Below are 20,218 nucleotides of genomic sequence, written 5' to 3'. Positions count from 1 at the left end.
CCTGTGCCTCTGCCCGTGGTGTCCTTTGCTGTGCTGCACGCAGTCAGGCAAACCCAACTCCCAAGTCCCCTAGTTCGCTTGTCATCTTTGTGAAGCCTTCCTTTCTGACTCCTTTCTCTGTAAAAGGTAGAGCTGGTCATTTCCTCCTCCTGGTCCTATAGCATTCTGGTCACTTCTCCATGGCTGCATCTATTATATTGTATTATGATGATCTGCCTTTCTTGCCTTCTCAGCCTACTGTCTATTTTGTGGTAGGCACTTAATACATTATTACATTTAATTCTCAAAACAATCCTGTAAGGTTAGTCATCCTACCTCATTTTATAGATGAAGGAAACTGAAGTTCAGAGAGGTTAAATGACTTTTAAATGACTTCCCATCAGTGACACAACCAGGATATGGAAGAGCCAAGGTTAGAACCCAGGTGTGTCTGACTTTGAATCCTGCATTTCTAACTACTTTGCGATGTAGCCTTTAAAAACGAATCTTTCTGTGTGAGTGGCGCGGTGGTCATCTGCTGTACTCTCACCCCATGCCTGGGATCTTCTGAAAAATAGGCAGTGCTTTGGGAATGCTTTATGAGAAATCTCTCATTATATACTGATTTTAGTATTTGTACTTCCAATGTGAGTGCAAATAATAAAACTGATCAAAGGGATGAAGGGAAAGAAATACTTAAAGTGTGTTTAAGAGCAGTTTTTATCCCTGTCTAGGAGTTGAGCTCAGCCTTCAAAAAATTCCACTGAATTTGAATCCTCAACCAGGAAAGGAGAAACTTAAAGTCTGGGGCCAGTTTATGAGATTTCAGGGCTGAAGCAGGCAGTGCCACCGCAGGGATCAAGGTGGGGTTCCAGCCCAGCAAGGGAGCTTTTTCTGCTAGACTCACAGTGAAGATTAACTTCACCGTCATTTAGGGAATAACCAAATTCATAAATTTGGTTAATAAACCTTTGGTGGGAAGGTGAAATGAATAAGTGAATGAATGAACCCGTGGATTGGAGTCCTTGCTTGGGGCCTCTTTCCAGCCTGTTCTCATGGCCCAGGGCATCCTGTGTCTGTGCTAGGCTCTGCTTTTGAGGACCGACTTACCGGGATATGTCCTTATTCCCTCTGGGGCAGGTTGCCAGGCAGTGGGGCAGTGGAGGGACTCCCTCCCCCCACTCATTTGGTCTTGTGGATCTTCTGCAGGGATCATCCTCCTGGTGCCCCCACAGCCCTGAGCCCAGGCTGAGAGCCCAGAGCGGAGCCATGGCTAGATAAGATTACAGTTTTCCCCTGCTCTGATTACAAGCAGCTTATCTGCGTTTCACTGGTGTGGCTCTTCACAGACTTGGGAAGGAAAAAAAAAAAGAAAAATCTCATCTGTTCTTGTGTACTTTTCAGAGGGTCGATGAATGGATGGCGAAAGAAGGCCTCTTAGATCCAAACGTCAAGTCAATTTTTGTCACCTGTGGAGACTGGGACTTGAAAGTCATGTGAGTATGAGGACTACTTTGCTGGCAGGGCTTGGAAGCTATGGGACCAGGTCTTGCCTTTCGCAGGCTTACATGTCCAAGCCTACAGGGCAGCTGGATCAGGGAGTCCCTGGATCCTTGGGGCTGCCAAAGTGAGAAAAGGCCTGGGAACCCTGCCTTCTGCCTCTGGAGCTGGGAGTAGACCAGTCAAGGACCCTACCAGGACTGCTGTTGTTGGGGCCTTCCTGCCTTTGCCAGGTCGCACTGCTCAGGACAGCCCTTCCAGTTGTGGGGCTGCATGTTACTGCCCTGGAAGGAAGGAGTTAAAAGAAGATCCTTTTTTTCTTTTTTTTAAACCAAATATGTAGTGTTTACTACCCTTAATGCTTTAGAAATAGTAATTCATTTAATAAACCTTGGTACTTTTATTCCTGTTTTATAGATAAGGTAATTAAAGCACAGAGAGGTTAAGTAACTTGCCCAAGAACACACAGAGCCAGGATTCAAACCCAGGCAACCTGGCTCCAGGGTCCTGTCTCTTAACCATTCTGCTGTCCTACCCTCTTATCTGGGGTACAAGGCCCTGAGATTCAACTGCAGGCCCAGTGGTGGGATAAGAGAGGGCTGCTTCTAGAGCTACCTGATTCCCCAGTCTCCTTGTCCCTCCTTTGTCCCCACTGCTTTTTCTCCTTTGTCTCCAGGTCCTGCCCTGGTTATGGAAGACAGAACTGGTTCCTTTGCTGGGTTGACACTTTTGCCTCTTGTCTATCCTCATGGATACCTGGCTTCAGACAGCCCCCAGGGAGCTAAAGCGGGGTGGAGGTGGTGGGGGCACTGTTTGCTGAGGATTGATAGAATCGATACCTCTGTGTTCTTTGTGACTGAAGGCAGCTGCGAGCATTCTGGGTGTGTGTGTGTGTGCGCGCACTTTTGCGCATAGGTGGTGTATTGGTGGGGGGTGAGAAATAGTGGCTCTGGAGTGACATATCCTACCAAAGTAGGCATTATCTTCTCACCAACATCCTTTTTTATGCCTTTTGGATCCTGGGTGTTGAGGTGAAATTATGCACTCAGGTGGATGTCAAGCCTGCTACTGGACACCAGCTCCCTAGGTGAGACAGAAGGAGGAACAAGTCCAGATCACATAAACACCCACACACCTCATGTCCACATCCCTCAGGTCGTGTACACGCGTTGACTGCATACCTGTAGGTGTGCACACAGGACTCCCAGAGCTCCAGAGGATCTCTGTGTTCCCAGATGACACTCGTGTGTCAGGGAAATTATAGAGGCTGGACCTGGAAGCAGATATGAATCAGGGGAGTGCTCCATGGAGAAAGTGAGGAGGAGGAAGGCTGTTGCTCTTATTTATGGCATCCTGGGCAGGTCTGAGTACTTGAAGCAGAGAAGGGATTTAGGTGGAGCTCCACAGTGTAAGAGAAGCTGTTTGGAGTGGGCACGATTCAGGCTGATACCCAGCGTCTTGGGCTCATGTAGCCCAGTCCAGAGGCCCGCTTTCTCCAGACAGCCTCCCAGGAGTCCCACTCTTCCAAGTGGATTTCACTCTTTGGTGTGTTCATAACCCAGACACCCACATTTCAGAATCTTCTTCATTAATTGGGAATAGCATGTACATATGTGTGTAGACAGAAACTTCCCTGTGTGCCCATGTGGGGACTGTCTGGCCAGGCCTCCTAAGTTGGTTTCTCCATGAGACAAAGAGGGAATCTCAGAGGGTGTTGTCTTTGGGTCTGGCCCATTCTGGCCGGTAGTACCAGCTCAGCCCGGTGGGCCTGGGACACATTTTGGTGACACAGGAGGCTGCTTTGCATCTTCACAAGAACTGATATAATCAAGAAGAGGGATTGGGTCATTGAGTCCAAACATATAGAAAAAAAGTTTTTGTTTAAAAGATTTTATTTATTTATTTGAGAGAGAGAGAGCATGAGCTGGGGCAGGGGGTTGGGGAAGGGGGGAGAGGGAGAGAATCTCAAGCAGACTCAGCACTGAACGTGGAGCCTGAGATGGGGCTCTATCCCAGGACACTGAAATCATGACCTGAGCCAAAGCCAAGAGTCAAACGCTTAAGCAACCACACCACCCAGGTGCCCTGAAACCAAATTTTAATGAGCATTTTCCATATTTCATTCAGTCCTAATTATCTTCCCTGGTAGAAGGTGGAATCTCCCTTTTATAGATGGAAAAAAACAAAACAAAACAATTTGAAACCGAAGCCCAAATTGGTAAACTCATAGCTGGACAGAATTGAATTCGAAGACCGTGTTGCTTCTAAAAGAGATGGGTTGGGCAGACTTTGGTAGCTGGTTTGGGTTTGTATTGAAAAGACCAGTGAAGCTCTGAAAAAGAATATGCAGGAAGGACGCGGATGTCAGGTGGCAGGGGCTGGGGGGAGGAGAGCTTTGTGGCTGCCTTTTAGAAGCAGAACTCCGCGTAACTGCTGGGAAGGCTCTTAATTAAATGTGTAACAAAATAAAAACAACCAGAGAGGAAACTTAAGTAGGGCTTCGTGACAGTGCACAGCTTATCGGTGTTCCTGGAACCTCTCGTCAGAGCCATCGCCTTTTTATGCGTCTGGTAAAGGCTGCTGAGGAGCCTGACAAGGGTGGTGTTAAATTGACACCCGCAACTTGTTAGTATGGGGCTTACTTCTTATTTTGACATCCATTTTCAGATTTAACTAAGTCTAAGGAATTCAGCAAATATTTTCATTTCCCACTCTAGTTTCCCAGAGCCATGGCTCCTTCTCATTGCTGCCCTTCCCCTCTCTCCCAACATCCACCCCCAACCAGCTTCCCATCACTTTTGTTGGAAAGGGCCTGCTTAGTGAGGCATTGAGAAATGGGAACTGAAGTGGCTGCGGAAATCCCACTGGAGAAAAGGAATCTGCTCCGGTCCCGACAGAATCATTTTGTGTCCATCTTTTGTCAAAGCCAGATGAGTTGATACTGGTGGGCTTTGATGCTGTAGTCACAGATCCTGCTGAGGTGGGTTTTAATTTAGTGGGCCCGGATTTAATTTTCCTTCTCAACTTGTTTAAGAAATGACACTTGTTATGGCTTTGGCCCTTGGTCAGCTCGCCTCCCCTACATGACCCACCTTTCCTTTGCCTCACCTCGTGGTTCTTGAAGCTCTTCATGGCAGTTAGTGTTCTTTCTCCAGTTTTCTCTCTTCTCTGCCTGCCCAGGCAGGGAATGTCTCTGTAGAGGGTTTCCATCTTTGACGTGGCAGCAGAGATCCTGCTGGAGAAAAGCAGTCTGCCAGCTGAACTCCAGGCTTTCACATCCAACTACCTCTTCTCTATCTCTACCTGGATGCCACAGGCCCCTTAAAGCTCAGCTGTCCTCTTTCTCCCAACACCTAGTCTTCCACCTTGCTCTCAAGTTGTGACTAGAACCACTGTCTGGTAGTTCTGTCAGAAACCCGAGAATCATCCTTGATTCCTTTTCTCTAGCCACAATCAATTAATTGCCAGATCTTGTTGATTCTTCCTGCCAGAGGTTTCTCAGAGTCGTTGCCTTCTTTCCATCCTTGCTACGGCTGCCCTAGTTGAGGTCACCAGATGCTTTTTTTTTTTCCTTAAGATTTATTTATTTATTTGAGAGAGTGAGAATGCGAGTGGGGGCAGGGGCAGAGGGAGAAAGTCTCAAACAGACTCTGTGCTGAGCACGGAGCCTGATACGAGGCTCAGTCCCACGACCCTGAGATCACAACCTGAGCTGAAACCAAGAGTCCGACGCTCAACCGACTGAGCCACCCAGGCGCCCCTCAGGTCACCGTATTCTTCCTGGATTACAAAAGTCTTCTAAGTCGTCTCTCTGACTCCACTTTTACCTCCATGCCATTCTCCTAACTATAGCAAATTATGTCACATGCCTGCAAAACACTTTCAAGGCTTCCTCTTGCCCTCAAGGCAAAGTCTTGCTGTTTACTGAGCCCTCAAGGCCCTTGCTTACTTCTCGAACCTCATCTTTTAATACACTCTCTGCATTCCCTACCCCCAACCCCAGCCAGATGCTCAGCTGGCCAGTGCCTTGTGATTCCTCTGAACGTCAGTTTCTAGGTGTCTTCCTGTGTGTTTCCAGAGCACACGTACTTACTTATACATGAAACCGTATTTTGTCTGCCCTCTCACTAGATTATGGGTACCATTATAATCCTGGACAACATTTGGTGTGTAGTAGTTGCTCAATAAATGTTTGTTGAATAAATGACAGCTCAGGAATGGAGTGAGCCTGTGGAATCCGTACTCAGGAAGAACTACAGAGGATCAATGGAAGGTAGCTTCAGGGAGAATGGAACAGAAGAGGAAATCTCGGGCCTTCCTGCACCAACCTGAGTGTGAGAGGATGGAGAGCCAGGAAACTCCTGGATTTTCTCACTACCAGCACTGGGTTTTTGGGTCCTCCCTCCATGGTAGTACTGGGTGAGATGGCCTACAGGCCTGGACTGTGGAGGAGTTTGGTCCTAGGAGCTGGCCAAAGGGCTCTCTGAGAGGTTTGTGCCTTCTAAGACGGGGGCTGGGATTGCTCTGGAGACATTTACATCAAATAATAAAGATAGCCAGCGTGTATCGAGCACTTATTATATACCAGGAGTCCTGCTATGCTATTTACACATTATCTCACTTAATTTCTACCACAATCCTGTGAAATACATTCTTTTTGTAACTTTTTTTTTTTTTAAAATGATGAGGAAACTGGTGTCCAGAGAGTTTAGTAATTTGTCAAGGGCACACAACCAGTTTGTGGCAGAGATTTGAACCTAGACATTCTGACTCTAGAACCTGTGTGTTTAACCACCATGTCATCTGCCCATCTGCTTCTGCCCTTCATGGCCCATGGCTCTGTGATATGGTGGGAATTCCCTTCCCTCTTTCCTTTGTTTTCACTGTGTGGCAGATGTTCTCTGACACTCGAGGCTGCTGATACCCAGTCTGCTGTTGGTGGAGGTCTGGACTTTCATATTTATTTTGATACGGGGGCATGGTTGGCCAGGAGTTGTGGTGAGGGGTATTTGGGGTGTCCGAGAGCCTCCTTGATGAGCTACAAATGAATGAGTCCTCAGATCTGTTTTAAGGAAACCATTGCCAGTATCATTTTGGATACCTCTATCCTATAGTATGTTTGGAAGTATGTGGGGGATCTCATCATGTCACTAAGCTCATGAAAGCCTTGCCCCTTGCCCATGGGTGTGCCAGTTGGTCCCAGCTCTGAGCTGCATCACCTCTGATTAGCAGCCTGCTGGGGGAAGGGGCTTGAGTAAGAACTCCCTGGCAGTCCTGACTTGTCTCATTTCCCGATACTTTTATCTGTCACTGCAAGTGCTTGGGCTCCCCTCCTGAACTAATTAAGTTTGCATGTGTTTAGACACATTGCCAAATAGGGCTTAGCAAAGCGGAACTGAGCTACATCTCTTTCCGAGTAGGGAAGGAAGGGTAAATGAATGCTCTTCCACGAGGGCCAGGGAGAAGCGTGGATGACATGGAGTCAGTGTGTGTACAGATGATAGGCATTCTGCCCTGGCCCTCCTAGGGACCCGGCAAGCTTGCAGAGCAGCCTTCTGATTATCTGGCAGGGGCAGGTGAGGACCTACTCTCCAGCTCTCTTAGTGACTTGGGCATTCTAAGAGGGCTGAGGGTGGATAGAGGAGAGGCTGTGATGTATGATTTTTATCCCAAGCACAAGCAAGACTGAATGTCCAATTCAGTGGGATTTACAGGGGGAATTTGTGGGGCTGTGTGCTGGTTGCTGCCAACCTGAACATCCCTAGCCCCTGGGCCTAAAACCACCTGTGTGAATAGCAGCATGCAGGGGAGCCTTCTTTCCAAGTCTCTGAGAAGTACACTGGAAATGTGAACATCTTTTTGCCCAGAAGACCCCAGGTCCCCTGCTCAGTCTTGTGATCCCTATGAGATGGCCTCAGGGGGAAGTGGAGAGAAGGAGTAGTATTGTGCAGAATCTTTCCACCTTAGAGGCTCACTATGGTGAGGTGATAGCTGACAGCATGTTTTTATGTCAGACCAATGCCTGCCTTTTCCCTAGTGCTGGGTAGCCTGAGATCTGAGATGCCCTGTGGCAGAATGTTCTTGGATCCTGTCCAGACAGCAGATACGGGGGCATTACTATGTTGTGTACTCCTTCTCTGAAGTTGGGAGGGGAGGGTATTTCCTACACAAAGTAGTTAGGAAAGCCAGCCGCCAGCCATGGGCAGTCTTGTAGCTCGGAGGCCAATGTGTCAGCTTCCTGACCATGAAGAGGCTCTCAGTGGACAAGACTGGCTCAGAGTCAGGCCAGGCTCCCAGTGCACACTGAGTGTGTGTGGCGGCTGGGAGGGGGTTCTGGAGGTTGCATAGGAATTCTGGGCCTTCGAGCTGTAGCCTAAGCCCAGAGAGAACAAGAACCAGACCTTCTGCCCTCCCTTCAGCTTCCCTAGAGCCCTCTCGTCAGCAGAGGTGCATCGGGTTAGCCCCAAGAAGGCAGCTTGAGTTGATGGGGTCATGTTTCAGCTGCAGCTAATCCAAGTCACTCGATATAAATCTCTCCCCGCTGCCTCTTCCCTCCCTCCCATCCCCAACCCACAGACAGGGAAATGAATCCTGGCCCTCGCCCTGAATACATCATGGCAGGCCTGCCTCTAATGAGAGAGGGCCATTCATTGTAGGGTGAAGCTCCCTGCAGAGCCTGGGATGCCATTAATTAAAGAAGAGCCACCTGAAGCCAGTCGTGCGGTGCAGCCTGCCACGCTCAGATGGAGTGGCAGTGGGGTAGCCTCGTTAGCCTGACAGCTCCTCGGGCCGAGAGTTCTTGGGCTCTGAGGAGCGAGGGGTGCCCCGCCTCCCCCCGAGAGCTTGCAGGCCTCTGGGGCCAGCCTACTCACAGACACGTGAGAGTTCCCTCCGGCACATGTCCTGGTGCCTCGCACTAGTGGCAAAGGGGCTCCTGAGTGTGGGCTTGGTGGGATTTTCCATTACCTATGGGCAGGCCCTAGGGCAGGAGCAGGTTTCTGTGGAGTCCACGGGGACTCCTAGGTCCCTGCCTGAGCCCCCTTTCCACTCTTCTCCATGTGGTCCTGGAGCTGCAGGTCAGCAGGCACCTCCGCCTGTGTCCTTAACCTCGGAGCCTGAGTTTGGGGCAGTTGGTCTGCTCTGGAAGGACTTTGGACCTGGAGGGGCCCTGGGAAGAAGCTCTGTTGTCTGATCACTACGTTCGGCCCCTCCTTGGCAGGCAGAGCCTCTGGTGATCCACTTTCTGGGCACTTTTAGGCTGAGTGGTGGGACTCTAATGTTGGCCTCATCTCCTCATCCGCTAGGAAGGTATCAGAGGGGGGCGCCTGGGTGGCACAGCGGTTGGGCGTCTGCCTTCGGCTCAGGGCGTGATCCCGGCGTTACGGGATCGAGCCCCGTGTCAGGCTCTTCTGCTGGGAGCCTGCTTCTTCCTCTCCCACTCCCCCTGCTTGTGTTCCCTCTCTCGCTGGCTGTCTATCTCTGTCGAATAAATAAATAAAATTAAAAAAAAAAAAAAGGAAGGTGTCAGAGGGTCTGAAGCACTCTAGTGATTTTTTGGAACCCCTGGAATGGCAGTTTTGCTTGGTTAAAATCCTGATAAAAGATAAAAGACATTTGTGTGGTAACTGGTCAGGCTTTGAGATGTGTGTGGGGGTGGGAGCCTCATGCTTTAGCCTGCGACAGAGCCTCTGACTGGATGGCTCTCTACTGTTTCATTGGTCCTGAGGCAAGTATTGCTGCCCAAGTACTGGCCCCCAGAGTTATACTCCCCTTGACCATCCATGAGGGTCTTATCACCTCCTTCTTGCTGGCAGCAGGGGCTGTAGGCATCGAGACCTTTGCATAGCCCAGAGTTGGGGTAGCTCAGCCAGTGTCTGCCTGGCTTGTCAGGAAGACAAATTGGCCCTGTGGCTCTTTGAGATGGTCTCGGGAAGTCTGTTTCTGTGCTTTGTGGCAGTATCTGACAGGCTGCTTCGGAGAGCTTCAGAACCAGCTGGGGCCATGGCTTGACCATATGTTCCATCTCTGCTTCCCACAGCTCACCTGGTGCGGAATAGAGGCTCTTACTACCTCCTAGGCATGGGACTCGGGCTACACTCCTTTGTGTTTTGAATATTTCTGGACCTTCCCAGGCGTTGGCCATTTGTTTGGGCTCCTCTGTCCTCTGGCAGCTAGAGAGTGAAGGCTGGAGGGCTTGTCCCCTGAACTCCCAAGGAGAAGGAGACACTGTTGTTCCTGGAAAATGTTTTACTTTGGGTGAGATATTTTTGTGTTTTTTTAAAAAAAACTCTGAGTGACTCTTGAGACTTTTTTTTTTCCTAATGTTTTTAGAAATCGAGGTCTGAAGTAGGCACAGTAGGGTACATAAAGCATACAAAGGTGAAATGCACAGCTCCGTATGTTTTCATGCAAGTATGCACCTGTGCGGCCACCCCCCAGATCAAGATAGTCAGCCTTTTCCGTCGTCCTAGAAATCCCCTTGTGCCCCTTCTCAGTCAGTAATGCGCTCCGCCTGTCAGGCATCTACTGTTCTGACTTCTGTTACTTTTGGTTCGTTTTGCCTGTTCTTGACTTCCAATAAGTAGAATCATAGAAAATGTACTCTTTTATGTCTGACTTCCTTTGCTCAACATAACGTATGAGAGAGTCCTCTATGGTCGTTGTATATATTAGTAGCCTTTTCATTGCCGTATAATGTTCCGTTGTATTTCTATACTGTACTTTATCTCTTCTCCTTTTGTTGGACTGCTTCTACATACCTTCTTTAGCCCTTCTGTACATGGTTGTCGAATGAGTGTGTGAATGTTCCATCTGACATGAGAATCTCCCGAGACCTATCAGCTTGTCCAAATCTCCCTCATCCTTTAAAACCTAACTCCAGTCCTTTGGATATGTGGCCTCCCTGTGTCTTCTGGAATCTGCACTGGCTTCCCTCTTCTCTGAACCCCTGTGATAGGGAGAGGCTGGCCCCAGGCCTGTGGAAGTGGCCTTTGAGCCATACTGACCCATTTAGTTATTCTTTCAGCAGATGTTGATTGAATACCCACACTATTCTAGGTATTGAGGATATAGCAGTGAGCAGAGATAAAACTTCTAAAACGTTCTGCCTTCATGGAGTTTACATTCCAGTGCATGCAGCCAGCACTGCCCTCTGTCCTTTGTACCCTCGTGCCAGAAGAATCTTGGTTTTGCCCAGGCTCCTCTATCCTGTGGGCTTCTGTGGGAGCTGGGTGGCAATGGCCCTTGCCCCCTTGACAAGGCTTCTGTAGGGCCTGTGGGCTTTTGTCTCCCTCTCCTGCTGCTGCTGCTTGGCAGTGAAAGGGTTTCTCAGTATTGGTGCTTCCCTTCCACCGTCCAGGAGTCTGATTCCCTCTGTAAGAGGAGAGAATTAATCTCCAACTTTCCATGCCTGTAAGGTGAGTGACCTCTGTTTTGTCAGTGCTTGCCAATCTGTCCTCTAATTCCCAGCCAGGGTAATGGAGACATTACTCTGTGCTAAAGCAAACCACCGTACCAGACCGATCCAGGCTCTGGGAACGACGGGGCAGTCTGTGGGGATCTCCTCACAGGTGATGGGCGTCTGGAGACTACAGGGGCATCGACACCGGAGCGGCTTTGGTCCTGAACTGTGGTTGGCAGATTCAAGGAGGGAAGGTGCCCTGTCATCATATTCGCTTCAACCACCATCCGTGCCAGTGGGGCAGCCACTTCAGTTTGGTCTGAAATAGGTTTCCTATATTGGGCTCCTAAGAGCACATGAGAGGCTGCAAACACCCCAGTGAGGAAGAGGAGTCAGGAAGCAGGGGTCTTGGAAGGTGAAGGCTGGGGAGCTCGAGGCTATAGCTGGTGTAGTGGCCTGTGCCCGAATGATCTGTGGACTTTGGGGGCTTAGCTCAGTAGGACTTGGGAAAGATGGCTGTGAGTGGGTGGGATAAATTTTTGGTGTCCCTGGCTAAAGGGTGACATACTCAGACTTGATAGTTCTGTAAAACTGTTTCTTCCAAAGCCTGCAAGGATGTTGGTTTGGGGAAGAAAGCCAGCCAGCCCAGAGAATCCCGGGAGCCTGACAGGCCTTTTTCTCTGCGATTCTTTCTTGCAGGCAGCCCGAGGCAGCCTGTCTCTTTGTTAACAGAGTGACAGCAATGTGACACCATGGAAATAATTACTAACAAATCACGGTGCTGACTGCAAACAGCTCTCTGTCTTCAGAGGCATGTCAGGGTGCATTAGAGCAGGACTGGAGGAGTGGCACATGTGGGGGCCGAGGCGCAGCCCGCACTCAGACGCTCTCTTCTTCCCCCAGCCTGACCGCTTTCTGCTATGGCTGACTCTCCTGCTTGTGGCCTTTTCCTAGAGGTCAGCTGAGGAACCAGCCGGGTGAGTGACACCTGGCTAGTCCCACTTCCTCTGGGCAGGTAGCTAGGACTCCCATCTTTGCTAAGGAACATCTGGGTAGTGATGAGATCCAGGAGTTTTTCAATTTTGAAGCCCCCAAAAGGTGGAGGAATGTGCCATTTCTAATTTACTCTGCCAGTTGGGTTCAGCTTAACCTGCCAGTGGCCTTGGGGTGATGGAAATATTTGCTCCAGCTGGACCCAGAATGTGGGGGAAGCCTTGCACCTCACTGTTGGCTCAGCTCCCTTCCCCCACAGCCCTGGTTTCTTCTTCAATTGCCATAGTCAATTTTTGGTAAGTCGACTTTGTCCATTCCCTCTTGGTTAGCAGAGTGATTGCTCTGACTGTCAGGGCTGTAAATAATGTTCCTGGTGTGTGTGGCTGGAGGCAGCCGTGTAGGGTGGGGAGCAGAGTGGAAGGAGGAGCAGCACTCTGAGGGCTCCCTTGCTCTCCCCCTCCCCTCTCATACAATATTTATCCAGGGATGGGAGTCAGATGCAGCGACCTCAGGGGTCACCCAGTTAAATAGCTTCTGAACCTCCCTGCATTCTAATTGCTGCAGTTGTCCTTTGCTCTGGAGACTTCTCCTCCCCATTGTCTGCTGAGGCACACACTAATGGCTCTCTTCCCTGGCCCTGCTGGGAGGCATGTGGTGGTGGTGGGGGGGGGCGCGAGGGAGAGGGCTCATTGCTACCTTCCTTTCCCCGGGGATAAGGGAATCTAGGGCTTATTAACAAGTGGCTTTAGCTAGGAGGAGCACAGACCCCTGCCTCCCTCCTGCCCCTTCCCCAGAGCCGGCTGGAGAAGGAGGCCAGGCAGTGGGCTTGGTTTATGGGGCCAAGGGGCTTCACCCATTTCCGGGGCTATAAGCGGAATTGTGGGACTAGTGACTCTTCTGCAAGGCGACAGACCCTCGAGTACTCAGCTGATGAGCATCATCTTGTGTTTCCATGGATGGTCCCACCTTCAGGGTTTGGAAACTTATAATGAGTGATATGTCCAGTTGGAATGTCTGCATTTTGCCCAAAGATTGGCCATTTGTGAAGTCTCTTTGGTTCCCCCAGAGGTCAATTTGGGTGATTGATGATGGTAGCGGGTGTGTCCCACTTGGTGATTTAGGAGTGGCATATGCCACGTGTCTTCACCAGGACCTTCTTTGTGAATGTCAGTCATCCTCCACTGCAGCTCTTCTCTTTCAAGAAGTCTTTTGGAAACTACCCCTGAAGGTGCTGACCACTGCGTATGCTGGAAGTGCCAGTATTCCAGCCGTAGCCCAAAGTCAGCCCCCTCTGAGAGTTGCTGTGGCCGGGAAGTCCTGTGCTGGGGACTGTCAGGAGCACAGGTGATTGGGACAGGAAGCAACTTGCGTGTAACTAACTACAGGCTGAGTGAGGCAGAGGATGAAGATACAGAGAAGACACCGACCAAATGCCGTGAGAACGCAGAGGTGCACAGTAGAGAGACTGAATGGGTAGTATATCTTAGCAGGAAACTTTTTAAAAAAACCAAATATTAAAGAAATCCCAATATTACAAGGTATATAAAAGTTGAGCCGCTCTGGTTGAAGCTGGGGCAAGGCCCTGCCATTCTTCCTCCTATTCTCCCAGTCTACAGGGTAGCTTCATGTCCCTTCTAGAATCCTAGAACCCCATTGAGCACAGTTTAAAAACCACTAGCCTATTCTAATGCCCACCCAGCAGTGTGACTCTGTGTAGGCCAAGTGCTTTCATGTTTTGAGGAAGTCAGGGAAGCTGGGATCAGGGCAGAGGAGATCAGCCCTAGAGCGTAAGGGAAACAGCTATGTCCTTGAGTGTGTCAGAGCATAGATCAGTCTACATCCCAGAACCTGACTGCTTTCAGGATGCCTCTCCATGGAGCCTCCAGAGGGCATTGTAGGCCACACAAAAGCAGCCCAGGCAAAGGGTCAAGATGGCCACAGGCCAGGTGGAGACTAGTGGGGGACGAGTGAGATATCTTGGAAACAGCTCAAACTGCTAAGGAGCTCTTGATTTCCTTGGCCAAAAAAGAGAATAGCTTATCAGCTGAGACACTGACCAAAGTGCCCTGGAAACCTCCTGTCACCTGCTCTCCCTCTGCCCTCCTCCCTGCTGCCTGCTGGGGCCTCTCCCATTCTATCTGGGAAAGAGCTCTAGCCAGGACCTGGTGGCAGCTCTGACACTTCCCACAGTCACAACAGGTGGGGCACCGTGCCCCTTCCTTGGAGGAATTGGCCTTGGGGAGACCCTGGAGAGACACTTGTCTTATTGTTTCACTGGAGAGGGGCTGGGGAGATGGAAGGTATTTGACTTCCTGAACTCTCTGTGGCACCGGGGAAGTGCATATTATACTTAATGTACATCTTAAACACCACGGGGTTCTTGTAGCACTGTGTTCTTGTGGCCATGGGCTCCCTGTGGGAGACATGGTTGGTGAGTGGGCCGGCAAGCAGTGGAGCAGGGAGGTGCCATTTACGTGTCAGTGCCTTTCGGAGGCTTCGAGTAACTGCTTGGCAATGGGGATTTGAGGTTGGTTTTCTTGGGGACGACCAGCAGCCTGGCCTGTGGGGCGTCCCTCTGCTCTGCCTGTGTTCTGGTTTCTGTTTGGGAACTCTCCAGAGCAGCATGTCTGGGAACACTTCCAGCTGTGCCGCCAGACCCAGACGCAGGTGACGGCCTTTCGTCTGTACCATAGGGAAACCAAGAGGAAATTAAATGTCATTTGCCCCCTGCACAGCAGGTCGCTGCCAGATCAGACACTGCTGATCGGAGCTGTGCAGAGGGTACCCGAGGGAAGGCTTATGCCTGCAGCCATGCCCTCTGAGCTGTGGAGACTCCCAGGTGATGGTCTGGCTCACTCCCAGGGCTTTCTCTGCCAGGCTGGGTTCACCCTGGCCTGGAGCCCAGCCCTGTGCTACATGACAGCTGTGGCCTATGCCAGGCCAAAGGTGCGTGTGTACCAGTAGGAGGGAATGGAGGGGACGGGCAGGGCCTGGGAGGCAATGAGGTGATCAGCCCTTCCTCAGAGAAGCTGCATGGTGCTGTGGAAAGAGATGGGCCTTTAGAATTAAGAGACTTGGGTTCAAGTCCTGACTGTACTACTTAATAGTTGTAGGATCTTGGGAAAGTCACATTCCCACTCAACCTCCATGTCCTCATCTGTAAAACGGAGATTATGATAAGCTCTGGCTCCTGCCACCTGTGGTGGAAGTACTTCCTGTTGGATCTGGTGCCAGAGTTGCCTCCCCTGCCTCCCCTAGATCCGGAAGGGAGCCCCTGTAGTCCATTACCCATGAGCCTCCCTGTGAAGTGAGTTGGCTGAAGTTGATGGGGAGTGGGATGGACAGTAAGTCTGGCCTGGAAGGCACAGCCAGTGATCTCCCCCCACCTGAGGCCTTTCCTTCCTGTCCTGGTCCTCTCCGCCAGGTAGCCCAAGGCCTTTATAAGATGAGCATGGGTCATGGTGGTCACCTGCCCAATTGCAGGACTTAGCTGGCCCCCTCCAGCCTCACACTTGGCATTCTCCTTCTGTTGGTAGGACCTTAGGGCTTGTCCCCACCCCTCCCTTGCCTTGAAGTCCTAGCAGTCGGCCGTAGTTCTCGGCTCTGCAGTGACATTTATTAACAGGGCTTTGGGAAAAGATGTTTTAATACTGCGAGTTCTCCCTAGAAAACTCCCCACCTCTCCCCCCTCCCCCATCTGAAGCATGGCTGCTGGTGGTGAAATTCATTAGTGTTCCCTGACAGGCAGTGGCGACAGAGGCGCTCGCTGTCTGCTTCCCGCTCCCTCGCTCTCGTGCTCCTGCTTCACGCACACTGATATTTAAAGCTGATGGGCTGCTTATAGACTTCTTGTACCATGACAAGTTTGGGGAGGGGGGTGGGCGAGGAAGAGACAGACAAGGAGCCAGCTGTCACGCTGGTATTTCAAACGGTACTCTCTCCTGACCCTTTGCAGGCTCCAGCAAGTGTATCATCTTTCTGAAGCCTGTGGTTGGAATTGTAACCTGCAGCTGTCCCAGAGGATGGGGGCAAGTGTGGGAGCAAAGTGGGCTGAGAAGTCAGTGCTCTCCCAGGGCTGTGGGCCGGCGAAGAATGAATGGAGGGACAGAGAGGGAGAGAGTGAGAGTGTGTGTGTGTGTTCGTTCTGACAGAGGGGACTGAAGCAGAGTGTTTGTAAGTGCTCCCCAGCAGTGCTCTCCCATCACCAGAAATAGGATGGCCCTTTCTGTCATCTTTCCTGGTGTGATCATTATGTTTCATGCTGTGATTATCTTCTGGGTGGTCTTGGAAGCTCCCTGAGTCTAGGAATCAGGTTTGATTGGCATCTGCCCTTGAGGGTCCTGGGTCTCAGTGATACCGTTAAGTCTGTGGTAGCAATTGAGGTAGAATGTTCTCCCATTTTGTATCTAGACTAGGGCCTTGATTTTTTGTTCCCTCCTGTTTGTGTACTGATTCTTTAGATTTGGAGAATGAGTCCCAAGGTGCCACCTCCTCCATGCACAACTCCTCCTCTCATCCCTGGGCTTCTTGGAATTCATTTTTTGCCATTGTTCAGTGGTTTTAGACTTTCCCTTTCTGTGTCATCCCTAGCAAAGCTTCTCCAGCATATTTTTCCTGAGTAAGGCGCTGTCTTCTCAAAGCAGGTGGTCCGGAAGCCTCTCCGAAGGCTGTGGCAGGTTTGGTCACAGCTGACCTCCTTATAGCCAGATTTCCCTTCTATGAGTGCTTATGTAGGAATGTGTTTCCCTTGGCTGGCTCCTACAACCTTCATAGAGCAGGGCATGGAGGTGATGTAACTTGCTCAAGGACACGTGGGCACTTGACCAAGTTGTCTCTTAGTGCGGCAGAGCCGTGTGCTGGGTGGGGATTGTCCTGCACTCTCCCTCCCCCCGCCCCCATCTAGCTCTGGGGGAGCCGTTGGGGAATGGCCTGACTCCTCTACTCCTGGCTCTTTTAGCCTTGTCATTGCCATCAGCGCTGCCAGTGGTTTCCTCAATTTTAGCACAACTGTGTGTGTGTGCGTGTGTGTGTGTGCATGCGTGCACACGTGTGTGTGTGTGTATCTGTCTCGGGGGCAGAGAAGGGTTACTGGACACGGCTCTAAAAGCACCCTGGACATTGGGTGGAGAGTGGAGCCAGAACACTTCTTCTGTCTGTAGACTGAAGCGTATTCTTGAACTGCCCAGGATCATCTTTAATATGATCACCTTCTACCACACCTCCCCCTGGCCTCCATCCTTCACCCTACCCTGTACTCTATCCTGTAGGCTTCTAGGAGGGGTTGCTGGCATGGGGCTGCTGTCTCGGGCAGCACCTTTGTCTGCCTTCCTGAGCTTGCTGACCCCCGCCTGGTCTGAAAGCACTGGGTGCTCAGCCTGCCAGGATGGCCCAGGCCACGTCCTCTGCCATGGTGCACCTCGAAGGTGAGACAGAAACTAACCGGCTTTGATAAGTACGAGGCTCAGCATTAATTTTTTATACATCAGCGGTGGCCAAGTGAGTGAATTTAATTATGAGTCTGCTTTCTGTCCGCCCTCCTCCCCCCAACGTGGTGGTTCAGAGCAGAGACTAAGGAACCTGTTGAAATGAGAAACCCCTATTTCCTGGCTTGACCCCCTCACTAATTCGGGTTAAATTGCTACGCTATTGCAGTGGTGACACATTGTGCCTGCCTCTGTTTGTACAAGAGGATGCAGTGGGGGAGGAAGGACCAATTTGCGCAGAGATAAAGGTGTCGCGGCAGATAACTAACGTCCCAGCCTTGTGCCCGCTCTCATTGTAGCTCAATTTGCTCTGTGTGAGCCCAGCCTTCCCCTCTTTCTTCCTTCCCTCCCCTTGCTCATATTTTACCTCGACGCCACAGTGTAATGATGCCCTGCGTAGTGGGGGAGGAGATAGGCACCTCTGGCTGACAGCCCTTCCCGATAACCAAATTCCAGCCCATCCATCACTAGCTACTCTCCTCAACTTGAGGAAAAGTGATCGTGAAAGGCGGGCCGTTTATCACCCAGGGTCTGTTTATCTCCTTTGGTGGGGGGGAACGGAAACAGGAGAGACAAAGAGCTGTGTCCCTAGCTAAGTGCTGCCTCTGCTGGGCTAGCCTGCCTGTGCTGGATGCAGACTCATCACAGGCTGTGAAGGCTCTGACTGGGTGCACCTCCCAGACTGGGATCCATTGGGAATGGGACCTTTCCCTAGGCCTCGGAAACCTGGCAGCTCTGAAACGCAGGACAGCCAGTGACAACATTCCACGTGCATGTTTGTATCAGAGTGAGCAAGCATAGAGACCCTCCTGGAAACAAGCCCTACTCCCCTTCATAGGTGTCCCTTTGGCTGATTGGTTGGGTCTGTTGGCCTATTCCTTGCCCAGGCTGACTCTTCTGGCCCTCCGTGGCACAACTGTGACTTAGATGAAGACCAAGCCTTTCTCCCTACTCATCCCTTTGCTCCTTAATACTCCCCCGTTTCTGCATATCAGATGGGATAAAATAGTTTGCCCTTGTAGGTGAGCCGTATGTGCCTTCCCGAGCTTTTGGACACCAGGACTGACAGCCTACATTACTTCAAGATCTGGGCCTCATGGCCTTCCCAGAGAGGCAGAAAGAGATCATATATGGCTCCAGATCTGGCTGGCCTCCTGCTCTTTAAGGGTTCAAGTCTGGTAAAAGTGAGAATGGCCTGGATCTCCCTGATTTGGAGTTGCCTCTAAGACTTAGAGAGGGAAAAGCGCAGAAGGAATTGGCATGCATAACTTTTGTCAGCCCTGGTACCTGCGCTCCTGCTGGTCCTGGCTTTTGGTGTCTGCCAGTCTGTCAGACCTCCATGGATGCTGCTGGCCTCCTCAACTCCAGCCTAGCAGTTCTAGCAGAGCCCCGCAGCTCTGCGTCACCTAATCTTCAAAGCTGAGCTCCTGTTCACAATGGCTTCATCCTGCCCCTCCCATTAGCGAGGGTGGTGTTCCCTTAATGAGCTAGTCCCCTGCCTTGGCTGGCGCCGAGCGGGTCACACCTGTTTGCCATCAGGGCTGTCTGGGCCCAGCCCAAGCACTGGGCTGCAGGTGGTGGGGCTGGTTGAGGGGTGGGTGGGGAGGGCCGGGTTCCTTATGCTTTGTGCCCTATGCTTGTTGGAGGGGGCAGTTTCTTGTACCCCTCTTCCTCCCACACTGTTCTTTCTAAGTGGGAGGGCCCTCTGCTTTCTTTTTTGTTATTTGGAAGGAGTAATAAGGGAACTTGAGGAATACCCCATCTTTTCTAACTCCTGCCTGGAGTTAGAAGTAGTGAGGAGCTAGTCAGGCATCTTTGAGGAGGGTTTGATGTTCTGTGCTGATGACTCTAGGGCCCAGTGTGATAGGAGCAGCGTCACATGGTAAATGCTGAAGGCGGATCCCCTTTCCAGCCCTAGGCCCCACAGTATTTGGAAAGTGATTGTAATCCCTTGGTTTAGAGCCCACAGCAGGACTGGGGGGCCCTTCCTTAAAGGGGGCCCCTTGCATTCATGAAGCTGAAGGAAGTTTTGATTTGGTTGAAAAAATCTCATTCCTTTTTATGGCCTGGACATAATTGGCTCTTTTCTATTGGCCATCAGTGATGTCATTCCGACCCTCATAAAGAAGGGGAAATCACACCTGTGGACTTGGTGCATAAAATTTCATTGGGCAACAGTAATAAGCATGGCCAGATGATGTTTGGGCAGTTGAGGAGCTCTGTGCCCAGTGATTCCAGCTGCACGGAGACCTGGGCACCATAAACCTGCCTGCACGTTCATGCCCGTGGGCTAGTCCAGGGCGCACTGCCAGTGGCTCTTTTCCTGGGATCAGTATCTGGTGGGAACTCACGGCATTCAGACCCTTCGTGCCAGGGCGACTTTGTCCTCTTCCTTTCCAAATTGGTGGAACCATGTACCCCCTGGTACCCACAGACCCTAGCCTTAGGCTCCTAAGAACCTTGGAGCAGTAACCACCATGCTTAGCATGCTACCTGCCTCTCTAAGGCTCCAGCCCTTGCCTTCCCAGGGGCTGTAAAGAACTCCGAGTGCATGTGCGTGACGGATGCCTTGTGCAGTCGGAAGGCTGAGATCCTACTTCTCGTTCTCCCCTTGGCTTGTTGTGTGATCGAGCAAATCCTTTTTCTCCTCTGGGCGTCACTTTCCTATTTTATATAGGGGACGACAACTGCTCTGACCTCCCTTTCTCACAGTTTCTCTTGGTGCTCTCTGAGCTGGGTAGGGTTCTGTCATAGAGATGTGTAGCTGTCTTCCCATGAGGCACCTGGAAGTTCAAGTTCTGGCGTTTGGCTCTGTGTCTCTTGTGAAGATGGGCCTGGACCCTGCTGGATCTCGTCTGCTTCT

The 20,218-nt window shown here is 50.9% G+C and overlaps 1 protein-coding gene across 10 annotated transcripts in view; it reads left to right on the top strand.

Moving 5' to 3' along the window:
* ERI3 (ERI1 exoribonuclease family member 3) overlaps positions 1–20,218 on the top strand; it is a 126,850-nt gene that overhangs the window by 43,070 nt on the left and 63,562 nt on the right. For all 10 annotated transcript variants that reach the window (XM_019807069.2, XM_011233713.3, XM_002926313.4 and 7 more), the window contains one exon: positions 1,384–1,475. In XM_019807069.2, coding sequence (XP_019662628.1) covers positions 1,384–1,475 — 92 coding nt within the window. The remainder of the gene's footprint in view (positions 1–1,383; positions 1,476–20,218) is intronic.

The sequence above is a fragment of the Ailuropoda melanoleuca genome, chromosome 2, assembly GCF_002007445.2.
Source record: "Ailuropoda melanoleuca isolate Jingjing chromosome 2, ASM200744v2, whole genome shotgun sequence".
In the NCBI taxonomy this organism is placed as follows: domain Eukaryota; kingdom Metazoa; phylum Chordata; class Mammalia; order Carnivora; family Ursidae; genus Ailuropoda; species Ailuropoda melanoleuca.
This window is presented reverse-complemented; position numbering and strand designations above follow the sequence as displayed.